This window comes from Leguminivora glycinivorella, chromosome 9, assembly GCF_023078275.1.
Source record: "Leguminivora glycinivorella isolate SPB_JAAS2020 chromosome 9, LegGlyc_1.1, whole genome shotgun sequence".
Lineage (NCBI taxonomy): Eukaryota > Metazoa > Arthropoda > Insecta > Lepidoptera > Tortricidae > Leguminivora > Leguminivora glycinivorella.
The window spans coordinates 5,600,915-5,619,615 of record NC_062979.1 but is presented as its reverse complement, the minus strand read 5'-3'; the positions used below and the strand labels follow the sequence as shown (position 1 = coordinate 5,619,615).

The 18,701-nt window shown below is 37.6% G+C and overlaps 1 protein-coding gene across 3 annotated transcripts in view; it reads right to left on the bottom strand.

Annotated features, from left to right (window-relative positions):
• The window catches only part of LOC125229565 (leucine zipper putative tumor suppressor 2 homolog), a 192,084-nt gene that overhangs the window by 4,735 nt on the left and 168,648 nt on the right, over positions 1-18,701 (bottom strand). For 2 of the 3 annotated variants that reach the window (XM_048134441.1, XM_048134443.1), the window contains 2 exons: positions 15,633-15,780; positions 14,925-15,042 (listed from right to left, as the gene is read on the bottom strand). In XM_048134441.1, the coding sequence (XP_047990398.1) occupies positions 14,925-15,042; positions 15,633-15,780 (266 nt within the window). The remainder of the gene's footprint in view (positions 1-14,924; positions 15,043-15,632; positions 15,781-18,701) is intronic. The other variant, XM_048134442.1, reaches the window with a different exon arrangement.

Genomic DNA, 18,701 nt, shown 5'->3' with positions numbered 1-18,701 from the left:
CGATGGAGTGAGCTCGCCCAGAAAATGCCTGTTCATACGGAGCCATTATGGCTTGGTCTTGACTATGAAGGGATGAATGATAAATCCCATATGAAATAGTTTAGAGTGGTATTGTCAGTCCTCAAACTTTGTGTTACCGTTAGGATACTTGACGACACCCAAGGGAGTCTATTTATAAGTCTGCGACATCGTCATCTTAACTTCTATCTCAGTCTTTAGCTGCTGGGTTTCTTTGCCGTATTGGTTACGTCAGCAGGGTTAGCACATGATTGCCGCAAGAGTAATATGTCGCCGCCGCGAAATAGACTACCCGTCCTTATTATATGTCATTAATACAGTTAGAAGACGTGTCATCTATCTCGCGGCGACATACTCTCGGGGCAATCATGTGCTAGGCCGGTAGATTCGAAGCCTAAAAGGTCTCAACAATTCATCAGATGATGATGATCATGATGGCCTGTTAACTATTCTGAGCTGTCACTTTGCTTTTAACTGACAGGCCGATATAGTCCGGCGAACTGATTGGTCAGTGGTCCCCGAGTTCAAGCTAAGTATGATGGGCAGCACTATGAGTTTCATAGTCATTATTAACTTATTTTAGTAAAATCGACATTAGCGTGAAGTTAATTTATCCCACATTATCACGCACGCTCAACAAGGTTAATGTTTTCTCTAAAAACGTAGTTTCATAATCAAAATATGAGCATTGTGAGTAAAATATGAAGTAGCACGTCACGGTCATGCCTCGAGCGATTCCGTATTCTGTAGGTACAGTCAGCAGCGTAACCCACGATATTCCTTAGTTACTGCAGACCTTACTTTTTCAGACAGGCATTAAAGGTAAAAAAAGGTACCTACATAAGTGCATTGGATTAACTGCAATAGCGGAGTAATTTTAAAAGTTATAGGTAATTAGTGTCTGTAGAATAAAAAAAAATATACTTAATTAAAGAAATCGTGTTAGTTGGAATCGTCGAACTGTATGGGTTTCCTTACTTTTTACGACCCTTCTCTTTCCACAGAGATTAAATCAAAAGCACTTTCTACTGTAGCAAGTGTAGCAACATTACCTATGCAAGATGCCTTGGTGGGAGCTGCAGTGACGACTACGTGCTTTTTCACATTATCCGATCCGAAATCTGATGTCGGACCGATATCCTATTATATTCAAGGTGCCATCTTTGACATTTGCCTTATCATCCACATCCGATATATATAGAATACAAACATACATTCACGCCAGAGCAGGGTCGGCTCACTCTGCGATTCTATCGCCGCGCTACAAGTACATGCCGGCGGCCGCGAGTTCGCGGCCTAATGTTGGCGCGGTTCTCACGGAACGCACGTTACTTTCTATTGTTGCTTTACGTCGCGAGTTTTTTTTAAGGTTCATATGCGATGTCCGCATGTGGAATGGCTAATAATCTTAGTTTAGACATCATGGATAAAATAGGCAATCTTACACAGATCTAATGATTAAGTCCACGGAAAAATCCGCCCAAACAAAAATATATAAATATATATACTGTATCTCAAAAGTACCCAAGGCTTAATAGTATAACATTTTATCTGAGTATTAATTCTTTTTAATCCATAGCCAAAGTCCGACGCTGCGCACGTGCGGCTCGTTTCTTTGGAATTTTGTAGGCATTTAAAAAGGCGGCATTTCTTGAACATCAAAGCAGTGGGCCTTCTGTACTTGTACTATTATATATTCTGTGGCCAGAGCACATGGAACTACTAAAGTCACAGTGCCACTCTTGGCAATTAAAGGGTTGAAAGAAAATCAAAAGGAAAATTGTGACATTGCAGTGACAGGTTGCCACGGGAAGAAAGGGGGTGGTGAAATTCTTTATCCGATCTTCCGATATCGTTTCAGATAAGTAATGTGAAAACACTGAAAACGCTCTAAGAAATAGGTAAATATCTACGAGTAAGTAGGTATGAAAATCATATCTTTCGGGATTTCCGTAACGAACCTTACATCAAAATGTGCGTGAGCTTGAAAAATAATGAGACTATTATTTATTTAGGTATGAAAAAAAGCAATAGACGACCGGTCTGGCGCAGTCGGTAGTGACCCTGCCTGCTACGCCGCGGTCCCGGGTTCGAATCCGAGGGCATTTATTTGTGTGATGAGCACAGATATTTGTTCCTGAGTCATGGATGTTTTCTATGTATATAAGTATTTATATATTATATATATCGTTGTCTGAGTACCTGCAACACAAGCCTTCTTGAGCTTACCGTGGGACTCAGTCAATCTGTGTAACAATGTCCTATAAAAAAAAAAGATTTAATAAATTACTACTTTTTGTTACGGGAAAGAAAGTATTCATTAGCTAAAATACTAGGCACATAATAAATGAGTCTAATTCAGGCCACTAGGTATACTAAGTGCGGTCATTTGCAAATTATGCAGTGCTAATGAGGAAATTTAAATTAATTTAGCATGACAATGAATGAGGGCAAATGTTAATGCGTTAAATAATTATTATAATCGGTTTTCACTTTCGTAATGATAAGTTACGAGTTGGAAATCTGCTAGGTTTAATAAAATTTGGAGACTGCGAAGTCATGATGGCTTATCAGGATTTTAATCAAACAATTAAATATAATTTTAATGCCGAGGAGATGAGAGAAGATCTGCATAAGACCCATTATTATAGCAGAAAACTGCGATTGCAGGGTCAAAGGAATATTGGAAAAGATTTTACAATCCGACAATCAGTACTGATATTACTGATTGTCGAAGTTGTGTTGAAGAGTAAGAGATTGTTAGACAAGACACTTAATATGTGAATGTCACTGCCAGACAAAGTATGAAGAGCTTTGGAGCAGGTTAGCAAACTAAAGGAACGGAACGCTGCTACCCATAAGCCGCATCATCAAACATATCTGCAGGTCGAGAAGATCTTGTGGATCTCTAGGTGAAGGAACGATCATTGGCGATGAATGCACAAAAAGTCCCATGGGTCGTGTATCCGAACAGGCTCCCACAGATCTTTCTAAGATAAGATAAAAGGCGTATTGTCCGCCGAACTGAATATTTGCGGGACTCCGCGGCGGGGCGGAAAGGACAAGAAAAAAGTTAGGACGTTAGCTTCGTAAGCTAAAGACGTGGGTGTGATTCCCGCCTAGCCCAGGGTACGTAGCCGAATGGCACAAACGCTCACGAAACAAAACACTCGTAGACATCTATCTCTATCGCTCTTGCGTATTGGTGCGACAGAGCCAGACTAGCTTTCGCGGCGTTTCGTTATAGTTTCGCTTCGCAGAAATGCCATTCGGCTACGGCAACAGTTAAGTTTGTTAATCTGTGCAGGTGCAGAGTTCTTAGAAGTTCCTTTCCTCATAGGTACCTATTATGTGAATAGTGAATAGATAAAGTCACCAGTCGTAACACACGTTTATCTAGTCCCATATCCCCATCTCGTCACACATGTAACACAAGCCACATAGATAATCCTTTGCGAAACCATTACCCAACGTTTTAATTATTTGATGCAAATGTGGCTCGCCCAACCGCGTTTCCTGCTCCATTGTTGCTCTCGACAAATTACTTCAATTATTGCTATTATCATCAAATGGATGCCATTTTTTAGAGTTCGGCCATTAGTTTCATGACTAGTGTTTTTGGAGTTATTTCGCAGGCTGGTGACGCCATCTGTTTTCGTGGTGGAAAACTATACTTTCAAGGTTGCCAGTATTTTCATGGTTTCTCGTGTACATAATAAGGTTATTTTGATATCGATAGGTTAAAGGATTTGAAGTTTTAGGTTAGACATTTTCGAATCTCATTTTACTTGCTACTTGGAATCAAAAAACTTATTGTTACTCTTGACAAATAATTTGGTAATTTAACGACTAGTAAATATAATGCTCTTAGAGATAATACAAATTTAGAATACCTACGCCATCTATCGCGGGTGGCGTGAAACCATTCTACATCGAAATCGTAATTAATAAAATGCACGACTGGAAATCAAGTGGTCAGTATTTTGCGTGCATATGCGGGAATTAAAGTGAGTCATGTGCAACTGTGCGTGCATTACCTAAAATGTGGAGGAACGCAGATAATCCAAAGTGGATATAATTGTATTAAGTACACAATTCGTGTGACACACGCTAACATACTACGTAACATAGCTGTTTTAATTAAAGCTAGAAGAGAACAAAAAGAAATCTTGATTTTAAATCACCCTTATTTAGGTTTATTGTACCTATAGCTAAGTCTAAAGAGACTCAGTACTAAAACAATACAAACATTTAAGTCGGAAATAAAATTGGTATCATATACAATATATTCAATTATATACCTAAACCATTATCTAACAATAACTATAGGTGCCGTCAGGATGCGTGTCAACTAGCGGCCGTGATAAACAATCGACTAAATTCAAAAAAGATTACCGTACTAAAACAATTCAAAGAGGAAGTAGATACAATAATTCAAATTACAGACCAATAAATAGGTATATAAAATGATATAAATTATCTAACAATAACTAGGCACCGTCAGGATGCGTGTCAGCTCGCGGCCATGATAGTGCAATCGACGGATGCACCGGCGGATGCGACTGCACTTTACTTGCATCTACTTGAAGCAATACCAGGGGCGGCTCACTCCGCGATTCCATCGCCGCGCTACAAGTACATGCGGGCGGCCGCGAGTTCGCGGCCTAATCAGGGGTGGCTCGCATTCTCACGGAACGTTTGTACGCACTTTCTATTGTTACTATACGTCGCGAGTTTTTTTAAAGGTTCATACGCGAGATCCGCGTGTGGAATGGCTAATAACGCTTAGTTAAACAAACATTATGAATAAAATAGGACAATCTTACACAGATCTACTATTGATTATGTCATTTATGGCCCACGGAAACGATCAATCAGGCTTGTGACGTTGGGATTTAAACAAAAATCTATAAATACTGTATATACCTACAAAGTACCCAAGACTTAAATATCATAACATTTTATCTAAGTATATTTTTTTTTAAATACATAGGCAACCCTAGCGTCCAACGCTGCGCACGTGCGGCTCGTTTCTTTGTAATCATTTTGTAGGTATTTAAAAAGGCGGCATTTCGTCAACTTCAAAGCAGTGGGCCTTCTGTACTTGTACTATTATATATTCTGTGGCAATACAACAATTCTTACTACTTCGAATTTCACGGTGTGATTGTTCAGAGATTTTTAGTAAGCTGCAGACAAGCTGCAGATATTCCATTTTTTTGTACACAAATTACACAATGTGTGGATGAAGAGAGGGGAGGTCGGTCTTTGACTGGGCAAAGACCTCCCCTGACCTATTCATTTTTAAATACCTATCCAACAATATATCACACGTTGGGGTTAGAATGAAAAAAAATATCAACCCCCACTTTACATGTGGGGGGGGGGGTACCCTAATAAAACATTTTTTTCCATTTTTTATTTTTGCACTTTGTTGGCGTGATTGATATACATATTGGTACCAAATTTTAGCTTTCTAGTGCTAACGGTTACTGAGATTATCCGCGGACGGACGGACGGACGGACAGACAGACATGGCGAAACTATAAGGGTTACTACGGAACCCTAAAAAATGTGTCGCTTAACTTCAAAAGTAGGTAAATCCATTCTGCTATAAGGTTGATTAAAAAAATATAATATGATCTTAAATATAGTCAACCTTATCGCAGAATGGATTTACCCACTTTTGAAGTTAAGCGACTCAAATAAGGAACATAAGTACTTATGTATAAAAATAATAAGTTGGAATTTTGGTGTTTGCTAGAACTGGAAATCTCGGATTTTCGGAGATAATTCCGATGCTGACAGATTTTCGGCGCTGTCACTTAGAGGGTTGGTAAATCAGAAGGAGCGAAATTCTTACTCTGTCTTGTCAAAGTACTTATTCAAGGACATAAGGCCGTGAGGCCATAAAAGCCATAAGGCCTGGTTACCTTTAAGCAAGTCTTTAATTTTATAATAAGATTAATAAGTCACTGATTATACTGCACTATTGTTATGATTAAGTTATTATAGTTATTAAAGATTTATCACTGTATTTTTAATGAACTTATAAATTGGTTTGAATGTTTTTGAACGTCTTTTAGTAGAATATTAAGCGGAGGCAGACGGGAAGAAAACTCACTATTTTGAAACTCAAGGACGGGTGTCCTAATGTTACCGTAGTATATATTATAGATCGCTAGTTTTCAAAACAATGAGCAAAAGAAAAGCATTTGTACAAAAATGTGGCATATAGCTCAGTAGCTAATTTAAGAAAAGTTATCACAGTTTTTCTCATATTTACGTGATATAGGTACAAGTATCACTTAAAATCTTATCTAACATTTGAACAGATGGCTTCAATCCCTTCATACACGTTAATACAAATATCAATACGTATAATTCAGAAAAAAACTGTTTGTATAGCGATATCTCGTATTTATCGAGCATGCAACACCCATGTTTACTTATTTATGACCGTTAGATAACACTCTTGGGAAAAAAGTGATATTAAAATATATGCAGCATCATTTCTTCATATTTAACCTGAATATAATATATGTCTGTTACAGGTAAACCGATTTGAATTAATGATAGGTAGGTACTTTGGTGGAGTCGTATTTATATAGCTAAAAAATGTTGATGCAAAAATATATCTCTCCATTTTTAGCGGATCAAAAGTATTGAAGCACCAAAAGTACTATTGGCCACACACCGATTATATAGGTGAGTTAGTAGGTACATACTACTTTGATTCGCATATTTTGATTCTGACTAGTCTAGTACACACTCGTAAATCCCTTTCTCTTTAAAACTGTTTCGGCTCTCTTTAGGGACAGTACTGCCTAAGTGTTTTGTGACATCACAATTTCGCAATCAGACAGAATTTGGCGTCCAATAATTACTCTCAATTACGCATGTCATTAGTAATGAGTATGACTCATTCTCAAAGATGCTTGTCTATCACCTAAATACTGATTAATTATTAATTTATTATGCTACTATTATAAAGTGCCTGCAATTTTCCTTGTTTACGGTCGGCAGAAGCTAACGGACTGATCATGTAAATGCTTCTTAAACACCGTTAAGTACTGGTAAACATTATTATAGGTGTACTAGTATACGATTGAGTTTCCGTCCTTACTATTTTTATTGAAGGTTAACTATACGTATAGTTACTGGATACAAGTGCTAAGTGATTACTTATTACATATATAGTTAAAAAAAATGAGTATTGAATAGATACGTGGTTTAGTAGGAAGACCAAAAACGAAAATACATATAAACAAACTATACTTTATAAAATGAAAATTTTAATAATAGGTACTTGACCTGACTTAGAGATTCGATATTTTCGATAATAGTAAATGTAATTTTTGATAATTGTATAATTTGTCGCTTCTCTGTTTGTCGCAGGTCGCTGTTTAAGATCTAAACACCTGGGATTTGAAGGGTTACCTCAACAAAATGCAAATGTGAATGTTATACTAGGTAGGTATTTTATAAAAGTTATCCAAAGTGATCGGAGTTTTGAAAAACAGCTCAATTTAATAACTTTGCGGTGCGAAGTGTGAATTCTAAAGAAAATGCATTTTTTTACGTTTTCAAAAATCTCATTTAGGTACCTACTCTCAACACCTACTTGCAATTTTATTACAGAAAACATGCAAAACAATTTTTTGCCGCGCAACAAATCCAAAATGGCCTACAAAATTTGCATTAGGTAGGTTATAGATACTGTCACTTTTTTAAATCCCTCAATATTTTTTTCTAACCAGTGACCATAAGTCCGTTTTCACATTATCCGATCCGATATCGGATGTCGGAAGGATTTCAATGGAAAAAATCCAAGATGGCGCCTATAATGTATGGGATATCGGTCCGACATCCGATATCGGATCGGATAAAGTGAAAACGCACTAAGTCTCCTTACAAACACTTACTAAATAAGGGTGTGCAATACATACTTGCAATTTTACTACCACAAACATACAAAACAATTTTGCCGCGCAATAAATACAAAACAAACATTTACCTATACATATTTCCAATGTCTCAACACCACAAACACAACACTTAAAATTTTCACTAAGTCACTTTTTTCTAACCAGTGAGCATAATCCCGATATTTTTTTTAATTCGCACTTTTTTTCTAACCAGTCCCGTTATTTACAAACACTAAATAAGGGTGATCTGATCACACGTGCGCTGCTCGCGGGCCGCCGCGGCGTATGAGGCAGATGCGCGTGCGACGATAAAATGACGCCGCTGTGATTGCACCCTGACTGATCTATTTTTAAATGAAGATTATTTTGACAGCTGTATTTTGAAACCTTTTTTGTTATCGGTTATTTAATCCGTTTGTAATTAGCATTGGAAGTTGTTTACTTGACGAGTGTCAATGAGAAAGGGAGCATTTTGTAGGATTGCAATTAGCAATGGGCTACCGAGTGATACCTAATTATCTAATTACTCATTAGAGTTACGGGAAGCGTATTTAGTACGAGTAGCTATAGATAAAGCAGTAACTATTAAAGCTGCTAACAAAAAATGTTAATTATTATGTTTGGCATTACAATTATGAACCAAACAACAACATGGGTTTTCATAACTTTACTTTGGTACCTGGGACGACATTTTAGAACTTCTGCTTTGATTGTTTTAAAAATATAATTACTTATGTGACAATGTGGTCCTTTTACCTGATCACGGCACATTTCTCGTACAAGAATCCTAAGATCTCGTTATTTTCAGCAAACATATGTAAGCCAAATACATATACTTATCAATATAAATCTTTCTATACAACTCGTCACCGTTATCTGAACACTGCTAGTCTTGTTCGTCTTAGAAATCTCGCAGCATTTTAGAGGCCCAGCCAGTCCAGCAACGCACTCATTCATGAATTGTAAAGGCCCGTGCTCACGCGACTCCTCTAATTATAAAACGTAATCGCCATTCTATAGTGCTCACGTAACTCTTGATTGTCTATGCTGTTTGGTTTAGGGCTATCAGTTGATGGGTTTTCCTATCCTCTTATCTTAGCCATCTGTACCTAATCATGTTTTTTTTCTTTTAATATATGAAATCTTATTTCGATTTTTTTTATCTGTAATTTGTTTGGAAACTTGTCAGAAAACGTTTGGAGAGTTTAGGATTACTAAGAGTAGATCTCTGGAGTGAACATTCCATTGTGTTGGAGTCATTTAAATATTGCCTATGAAAACTTATGCATAGAGGCAAAATTAACACATCGGAGTTAGGTAATTTGAACAAGAGCTAAATAAGCATGATAAATATGGACGTAGTTTAGCGAAAATGATTGTTTTAATAGAGAGTTCAAATTGACAGATATTTCCTTGACCTACGTCAAAATATAAGACCAATTTTAATTTAGGTAGGAAATTAGGAGGTTTTAAGTAGGAAAGCAACTTAGAACTTACAAATAAACAGGGTTTATGAAATAGGAAGTAGCAACCCTACTTACATGCGAGGAAGCGTTAATAGAGAAATGGCCAGGTACAGTCACGCTCGCAAATGTGGGCAATCAAGCGTTCCGTGAAAAAGTCCGTTTTTGTGTCTCCGGTGCGCGGAAAACGTTCGTAAAATAAGTAAATGAAGTTACTGGATTTCAGAGAAATGAGCGTTTTCAGTAAGGGAAACGGCAATTAATAGACGTCGTAAAAATTATAAGTAACTAACGTTTGTATTGCTTTGCTCAGTTTGGGGCTAAGTTGATCTGTGTAAGGTGTCCCCAATATTTATTTATTTATTTTATTTATTTATTTTGTAAGGAAGACAGGAGAAAACGTCGGTTTTCTATATTCGGAGTAAAAAAAACGTTATTGCGTAAAATGAAGCTGGGCATTTTAGCGAAAAAAAAAGTAAAAAACTTTTTTTTCTAAAATAGGTAGGTAGATTTAATGTTTTTTCTACTCAGAAACACGAGCCTTTTTGATCCTACTAGGTAAAAAAAGCCAAACACGTTTTACAGCGGTTACAGTGCATTTATGCAAAATAATAGAAAATTTTGGGACCATTTTTTTATCTCTTGTTTTTTGCCGTAGATCGTGATTCTGAGTAGGAAACACATAAAAGTTACCTGCCTTAAAAAAGTATGGTTGTTCTCGTGAAAATACCCAGCTACTGGTTTTAGCGTAAGGAAAGCAGCAATTAGTAAACTTGTCATGTTAGGAAAATAATCGTAGGTATGTAAGGAAGAAAGAAAAAAAAAACACATTTTTTGTGTCACCAATGTGCAGAAAACACTGGCATAAATTACTGGACTTCAGGGAAATGATAGTAGTTTTAGTAAGGAAAGCGGCATGCAGCGCTGTGAAAATGTAAGAAGTCGGAAAAAATATGTCCGTTAGGAAGAAAGGTGCGTGCATGTATCAGGTTTTGCTGACTGAAAGAAATGTATTAATTCTGAATTTCAGAGAAGTGACACAAGAGTTTCAGCTAGAGGAAGTCGGTAATTAACTAACATTGTTGCAATGTATGCAGTCGCAAAAACATGTCACTGCTTGTGCATGGAAGGCATATAAAATGCAAAAATTGGCCATTGGAATTCGAGGATATAAAAACGGGAGATCGTCAATAGCAAATAGCAATACAACTCCCTTTCCGGTATATAAATAAATTACGTGTACAATGTATTTGATTACTAATAAATACGTGTATAAATTAAAAATTACTGACCACAATGTCCACAATCTACAAAAAACCACCAAACCTAAAAATCGTATAATAGTGTATAAAAAAAACGGGTCACCTATCTCGTTGGTGTTAGTGCGTTTTCACATTATCCGATCCGATATCGGATGTCGGACCGATATCCCAGACATTACAGGCGCCATCTTGGATTTTTCTACTGAAATCCTTCCGACATCCGATGTCGGATCGGATAATGTGAAAATGGCCTTAGGTCTACAGTGTATAAAACCCCTAACAGGTAATGGTTACAGGGTTTGCTTGCGGCCTACAGACCGGGATTACGTGTCAGAGGTTAATTAAAGGATTGAACCCGCATACCGGCGGACAAATCGGTGTGACCGACATAGCGTAAGCGGATTCGCAACGTCAGGGGTATGGGGTATGACTAGTTGTAGTGATTCGTATTTATCTAACTAATTTACAAAACATTTATTTACTTATTGAAATAAAGACTAAGCATACAATTGAATGATGAACTTTTACTGACGCATATCAAGGACGCTAGCGGTATTTCCTCGCTGTATTGCAATGCTGGTCACGTAGCCGAATGGCATTTCTGAGACGCGAAACGCCACCGAAACGCCGCAGAAATGTAGTCTGACTCTGTCGCGTGTCGCGTCAATATACAAGAGCGATAGAGACAGATAGCTACGAAAGAGATATCATCGTGAGCGTTTCGTGAGTTAGTGCATTCTGCTACGCAGTACGCACACTGATATGTCGAAAATCCGCTTGCTCTTCGCTACTTTGTCATATGTACTAAAATATAACTACTGAATGGAGATGTACTAACATGGAGGCCGATTCAAAAAGTAAATGTGACAAATATTTTCATCTTGCGAAGTGACCTAAAATAAAAAGTAACATTGCAGTATTGACAATGTTTTATCTTATCGTTTATGAAAAAGAGTACATACTAAAACTCTACAAATCTTTAGAAATCTGGGGTCTTAAAGTTGACCTGTTTAGGGCCCCATAAAGGCGAAGCGAAACAGACACAATCTTCGCTATTTCAATAGTGAAAAGTAAAGTTAAACCAACTCAGAATGACGGCACAAAATTAAATGGCTTCACTTCGGTTGGCGCACTTACTTTCTAGACTTTATTGTTCCAAGCAATCAAAGTAAATAGGGTAGTATTAACCAGTCAAGTCTGCTGTTCTTTATGTATCGTCAAAACTATTTGTTTTTATGAAAGTTGTCAAAGTTAGGTCCTCTTTAGGTTAGGCGTCCTCAGTAATCTCAGTATACAGAGGATCCGTAGTGGAATGTCTTGGTGTTGGGGGACCTCAACGCCAAGAGCCGGGCGTGGGGGTGTCCCGATACCGACCTTAGGGGAGCCGAGGTCGAGGACTGGGCGGCGACGGTGGACCTGTGCATCCTCAATCGGGGCCACACGCAAACGTGCGTCCGTTGGAACGGGGGGTCTATCGTTGATGTGTCCCTCGCGACCCCCTCCCTGATGGCCCACGTTGCCGACTGGAGGGTGCTAGAGGACGAGGAGACCCTCTCGGACCACCTCTACATCCGCATGAGGGTCTCCCAGACTCACAGAGGATCACCGCCTAACCTCGGCCCCCGAAGGGGTGACAAATTCCCCAGGTGGTCGCTGGCCCGCCTCGACAGGGCAATTGCAGAAGAAGCCGCCATTATTGAGGCCTGGAGCGCCCCCCTCAGGCATCCATGGGCGTCGAGGAGCGGGCAACCCACCTACGCAGGTCACTAATGGCCGTGTGCGACGCCTCTATGCCTCGAGCCCGGCCTTACCAGGGGTAGTGGAATGAGGATGTCTACAGTGTGTATATTTGATATTACTGCATATTTAAAGCGTTATTAGTGTAAGTCGTAGGGAACATATATTTTCATATGATGTAATTGAAAAATAACACTTTTATTTTTTCATACAAAACAATTGAGTACACTTGAATGTATTGCTATTTATTTTTAACCCCCGACGCAAAAACGACGGGGTGTTATACGTTTGACGTGTCTGTCTGTTTGTTTGTCTGTCTGTCTGTGTGTGTGTTTGTTTTTTGTTTGAAAACTGAGTTAGTCGGGAGTGTTTTTAGCCATGTTTCATGAAAATCGGTCCACTATGTCGTGGTCGGGGATTTTTTCAAAATTTTAATTTTGTGGTTAGGTTATTAAATATTTTTTGTTCAATACGTCGACTTAGCTCACTTGGCGTAAAATGACTATCAATAGGTCCGTGTCTTACAGATGTTAAATAGGTGCACTCAATACATTGCACATTTTTTTAAATTAATTTCGCTTTGGTAGGGCATACTTAAAATACTTGTATTGTTCGTAGCGCTAAACTTTGTGGCTTTAAACTCTGGATAGTTAGTTAATCTGGTTAGTTAATATCAAAAATACACACTACATAATACCACAGAATGTATAAAAGTACAAGTATAATACCTATGATAATACCTATAATACCTATTACTAACTCTATCATATGGTAAGGACTGCGTATTAACAAATAGTAAAGATGTACAGTTAGCGCAATCTCGGCGTGACGATCTCGTGGTTTATCGCTTATCTGCCTATTGTTGTCAACCGCTGACCGTCCATTTGTTTGCACGACTGTACCGTCCCGTTAAACTAGAAGAGGATTACATTTAAAGATCATTGGCGCACAGATTTGTCAAATCTAACCTTTGATATGAACCAAAGTACGCGTCTACGTGAATGAAATAAATAAATATTATTATAGGACATATCTACACAGATTCACGGAGTCCCTCGGTAAGCTCAAGAAGGCTTGTGTTGTGGGTACTCAAACAACGATATACATATTATACATAATATATAAATACTTTTATATACATAGAAAACATCCATGACTCAGGAACAAATACGAGTATCTGTGCTCATCATACAAATAAACGCCCTTACCGGGATTCGAACCCAGGACCGCGGCTTAGCAGGCAGAGTCACTACGCGCTAGGCCACACGGTCGTAAATGCTGTAGGTATAGTTTATAATTGGGAGTATAGTACCTACAGAAGATATTATGATTGTTTTTGTACACCCTACGCATTGTAAGCTCAGAGTGGCTAGTAAAAACTAGTCACTCTAGCACCACAGGACAGTTGCAATTTTTCTGTTATTTTCTACCAAAAGAGTACATGCCTGTAGGCGTCAGCTAATTAATTTATTTTTTAAACAGTGCGAATTTCACGAAAGTTATTCTAGAAAACTATTCAAAAGTAAGTGCATGGTCGTAGAAAAAGTATTGTATGCAACGGTGTTTAACTGAGTCAAAAAATACTCGTGGCGTCTTAATAACAATTTTCGGCTTCGCCTCAAATTGTTACCCACGCCACTCGTCTTTTTTGATCTCCTTTAAACGCCTGTTGCATGAAATACTATAATTTATTTAGCGCGTTTTAGGGCCGGTTGCATCAAACCGTCTATCACCGTTAAAGCGTTCGTCAAATTTTATTGTATGGGAAGTTCCATAAACAGCATCTGCTGCGTGACGATGATGTGTCTGTCAAATGTGGTTGATGCAACTGGCCCTTAATAAACAAAATGCTGAATTTCAAGAAAAATATTTTAGTGAAATGAGAAAACCGTTTCTTCATTTTCTTTGAAAATGAAAAACTATTTCCATTTAGTCTTAGTTCTTATAAACAGACAGTAAATCCGTGAACTAATGTAGTAATGAGTTACGGGCAGATTACTGTTACATACATAGTAAGGCATAACTATTAATCAACATCACGTAATTCGGTAAATAATTGATAACAGAGGTTACGAGAAGAATCGTAACAAATAATTTAGCGCTAGGAATATAGGTATGATTAAATAAGGGTAGGTGCGTAATTGTAAAGGTTTAGCGTTTTGTTAAGCGGAGCGTTACGTGGGGGTGAGCGAATAAGCAGAAAAAAGAACAACGAACTAAGTAAATGACCATAAACTATAACATTGCTCCATTATCTGCCTACACTTATTTTTTTTTAGTAAATATGTTAAGAATATTTTACGTATGTGTTTATAACCCTTCTAAATTGTCTTGACGCCGCGATCAAAAACATAAATTACCTACACATCCACCCAGTAGATACATGTATAAACTGCTTCACTCACATTTCCTTCTAACTTTTCCAAAGTAAAATATACACAGGTATATATTTCATGCAACGCGTTATAAATGTACTAAACTCCGTAAGCTATAACTATCAGTATAAGGTTACTCACACAATAGCAGAGTGGTGGCGTTGGTGGAGCGGAGTGGGTAGCGAGGCGGGCGGCAGAGCGGAGAGCGACGCGGGCTGCGGAGAGCCGCACCAGCGGGCTTCACGGACGTCTGATGAGCCTGGAAATGTATGCCAGGAACTTTATATAATATGATATAAAATACCGAGTGAGTTAAGAATTGAAGGTTTGGAAGAGAGACATAAAAGTAAAGGGAACCTCTTCTTGGACTGTTCGTTGTTCTGACAACGACACAGATTTAAATCATTTAAACCTAAATTATTTTGGAATCCAGACAATATTAGTAAACAAATGTGTTTTTCAAATTTGATTTTGATTTCCAATATATTTTTTTCTTACAATTAAATATCATGGTTTAAATATTTAATAAAGTAATGGGTGAGGTGACATGGCGATGACGATCATGAATTCAAGAATACAACTTATGATGAATTTAGTGCAAGGTCACGAAAACTGACGCAGATTCTTCACCACAAACCAGTTCAGCATGAATTTTGCATGCATACATAATATATTTTTACGACAAAAATGATTCACGCTTAAAAAGACAAAATAAAATATGATCAAGACGCGATGATGTAGAAATGACTGGCCTATGGTCTCATGAAACACCAACCAGACTTTAGTTATAATGATGATGACGTTGATGATGACGATGACGATGCCATATCAAAATTCCATAATACATACTGTGTCTAGTGTTGTACTCACTGCCGTACAGCGTCATGTGCGACGGCGGGCGGCTCGCGAGCACCGGCGTGGAGCCATACCGCTCCCCGCCCGCGGACAGGCGCCCGCCCAGCGGCTTGAACGCGATCGGACGGATCACTGATTTGCCCTGAAACAAACGGAAAAGAATGTTAGTAATTTATTTTAGGAATGGCGTCAAAGCAGACCCCAGGCTCCCATAAATTGTAGCCAATGCCGGGGTAACGCAAGGAGATGACGGTTTATTTTAGGAATGGCAAGAGTCACATTTTAAAATGTGATTGATATTTTTCAGTAAACTGTATTAACTGAAATAAAGGTGACAGCTCGTAATAGTTACGCCGTGTCTTGTGTGGGCGACGGTCGCGCGACCGTCGCGCGACCAATGCCGTCGCGTCTGATCACATCGTCTACTTCTATATCGATAAGGTGTGATTTCGTATGCATCGCATCGCCGTCGCGCGACCATCGCGCGACCGTCGCCCATGCAAGCCACGGCGTTACACAAAGCATATGAGTGGTAAAAATTAAAACTAATATTTACATATGAGCAAAGTAATAAAAAAACATGTCAAAAAAAGTAAAACCATTAAGAAAACTTTCAACATAACAGAGTTCGGTGCTTTTAATCATAATCATTATTTTGGCATAGAGAGCTCCGCTTATCCACTTAAGTTACCCGCTCCACTTATACGCTATGGTCTCAATATTAGTGTAATTCAGTCTAGCGTGTTAGCGTATCTAATGACATTGGCTAGAGTAATCGGTATCAAACCACTGGCAGGACAAAAACCAAAACTATTGTTAATAACCGGATTTGGCAAGGTTTTTTGTCATTTAAACGCAATTTCAGGAACAATTACAATTAATTCGTAATGGTTTTTTTATAAAAGGCCAAATATAACACCGAACATTTAAACAAACTGATATTTTAGATGGATCGACTGTCGCCAACCCAATGTATAAGAAAAAAAATCTGATCCTAAAAACACGAGTTTGGTTAAAAAACAAAAAATTGGGAAAACTTCTTTAATTCAATTAGGTTATCTATTAAAATCTGGCTTATGGAGTGGGGTGAGTACTACCTATACACATACACCGTGTTTTTTTTCAGATTTCCAAGTTAATGGAGAACAATAAAAACATCGTTGAATAGAGATATGTAGACAAAATATTTATTGACGTATTAAAACAAACATAAAACATTTTAATAAAAGGTAACTTAAAATAAATATTTACAAATAATTGAATCGTTGAATTCTATATTTGATAATATAAATTATCTTATTTTAAATGAGACAAACTGTTTGTAAACAACTTTAAACACTCACACATTGTGTGTGACTACAGAATACATATGCATATAGTACAAGTATAACTCATTATAAGTAATATAAATTTACGAAGCCTTCATTTAGATTTATTTATATATTTTACAGTTTATAGTCTCAAGTTTTAGTGCTATTAGATTAGTTATACCAGAAACAGCTTGGATACGCACATTAAGTACCTTTTAAATTAATGTTCACGCTTGACGGTAAATAAATGAATTTATGAGCGATATTATTAAACCGTATGTTTAATATTAAATATATTGCCTTTAATAACAAACTAAATATATTAGCTAAATGGGGTATTTTCGTTTTTAAGGATGAAAATATTACAATTTTCAATTTTTATTACGCACAGCATAGGTTAGATATAAGAAGATCATACCATCCCATACATTAATATTTAGGGACACATTACACACTATCAACTTAGCCCCAAACCACAGAATATATAATAGTACAAGTACAGAAGGCTCACTCCTTTGATGTTCACAAAACGCCGCCATTCTAAATTCTTACCTACGTTAACAAACGGACCGCACGCGTGCAGACGTGCCCAAACTAGCAAAGCTTGTACTAAATAAGCTTGTGTTAAATAATCATGACATAAATCTGCAATTTAAAACATGAACTTACATAATTCATGCTAACCTTTGCAACAATGCCCAATTCTCCTAATTTAACCGAATTAAAATCTCAGTCATAGATCAACTCCTACAGATTTAGCATGAAATGAAATGAAGCGTAAAAGAATACTCGAGTACCTAATCTAAAATGCGGTTTTAATACTTTTTATTTCACAGTCAATGGGCGGGCAAGAGATAAAATCTCTATTTGAATTGCTGGGGATTTGACAATCAAAGCGGTATAATAAGCACAAGCGAAATATTTCTGCGAGTAACGTCATATTGTTGCCTTCGCATTACTAGTACGATTGTGATGTTCATTCCGTTACTGATTTAATCTAGGGATTGACTAATTAATACAGACATCGCAATTCGCAATATTCCATGCTTTAGTTATACGTCCGTGCACTAGGTGCTGCAGGCAGGGGTGACAGATGATATGGTCGCGTTCATTGTAGAGGTAATTGCAAATGTTTGATGTGTTTTATTTGTGTTCTGTTATGTCTTTCCTCTTTTTCCGTTCCGTTTCCGAATTTTGGCCAAAACTTTGGAAAAAGGTAAATAATGTTATTTAATCGTATTCGACCTGTTTGTGACTTTAAATAATGTGTACAAAACGCGAGAACTTAGTGTTATTAAGCAAAATATTTTTTAAAGTGTCACAGAACTCATCGTTGAAAAAACTATAGTTGCTTTAGTGCGTTTTCACATTATCCGATCCAATATCGGATGTCGGAAAGATTACAATGGCAAAAATCCAAATTGGCGCCTATAATGTATAGAATATTTGTCCGACATCCGATATCGGATCGGATAATGTGAAAACGCACTTAGGAGCGTCGCAGATTCGTTATGCGCTACGTCTAGTGCGTGTGATCTCTGATCGTAGTTAAATCGTAGAGTATCTCGTTAGTCGTCGCACGGATCTGACATTTGGTACGCAGCGGACGACAAATGTCACGACACGACACGACAAAGGTCATTTTTACGACACTACCGAGTATATGAGGCTTATTTACTTATTCGTGGGTAATGAATAGTGCATTGTGCCATAATAACTCAAAAATTGAAACATTGTAATAGGTTACAGGTCA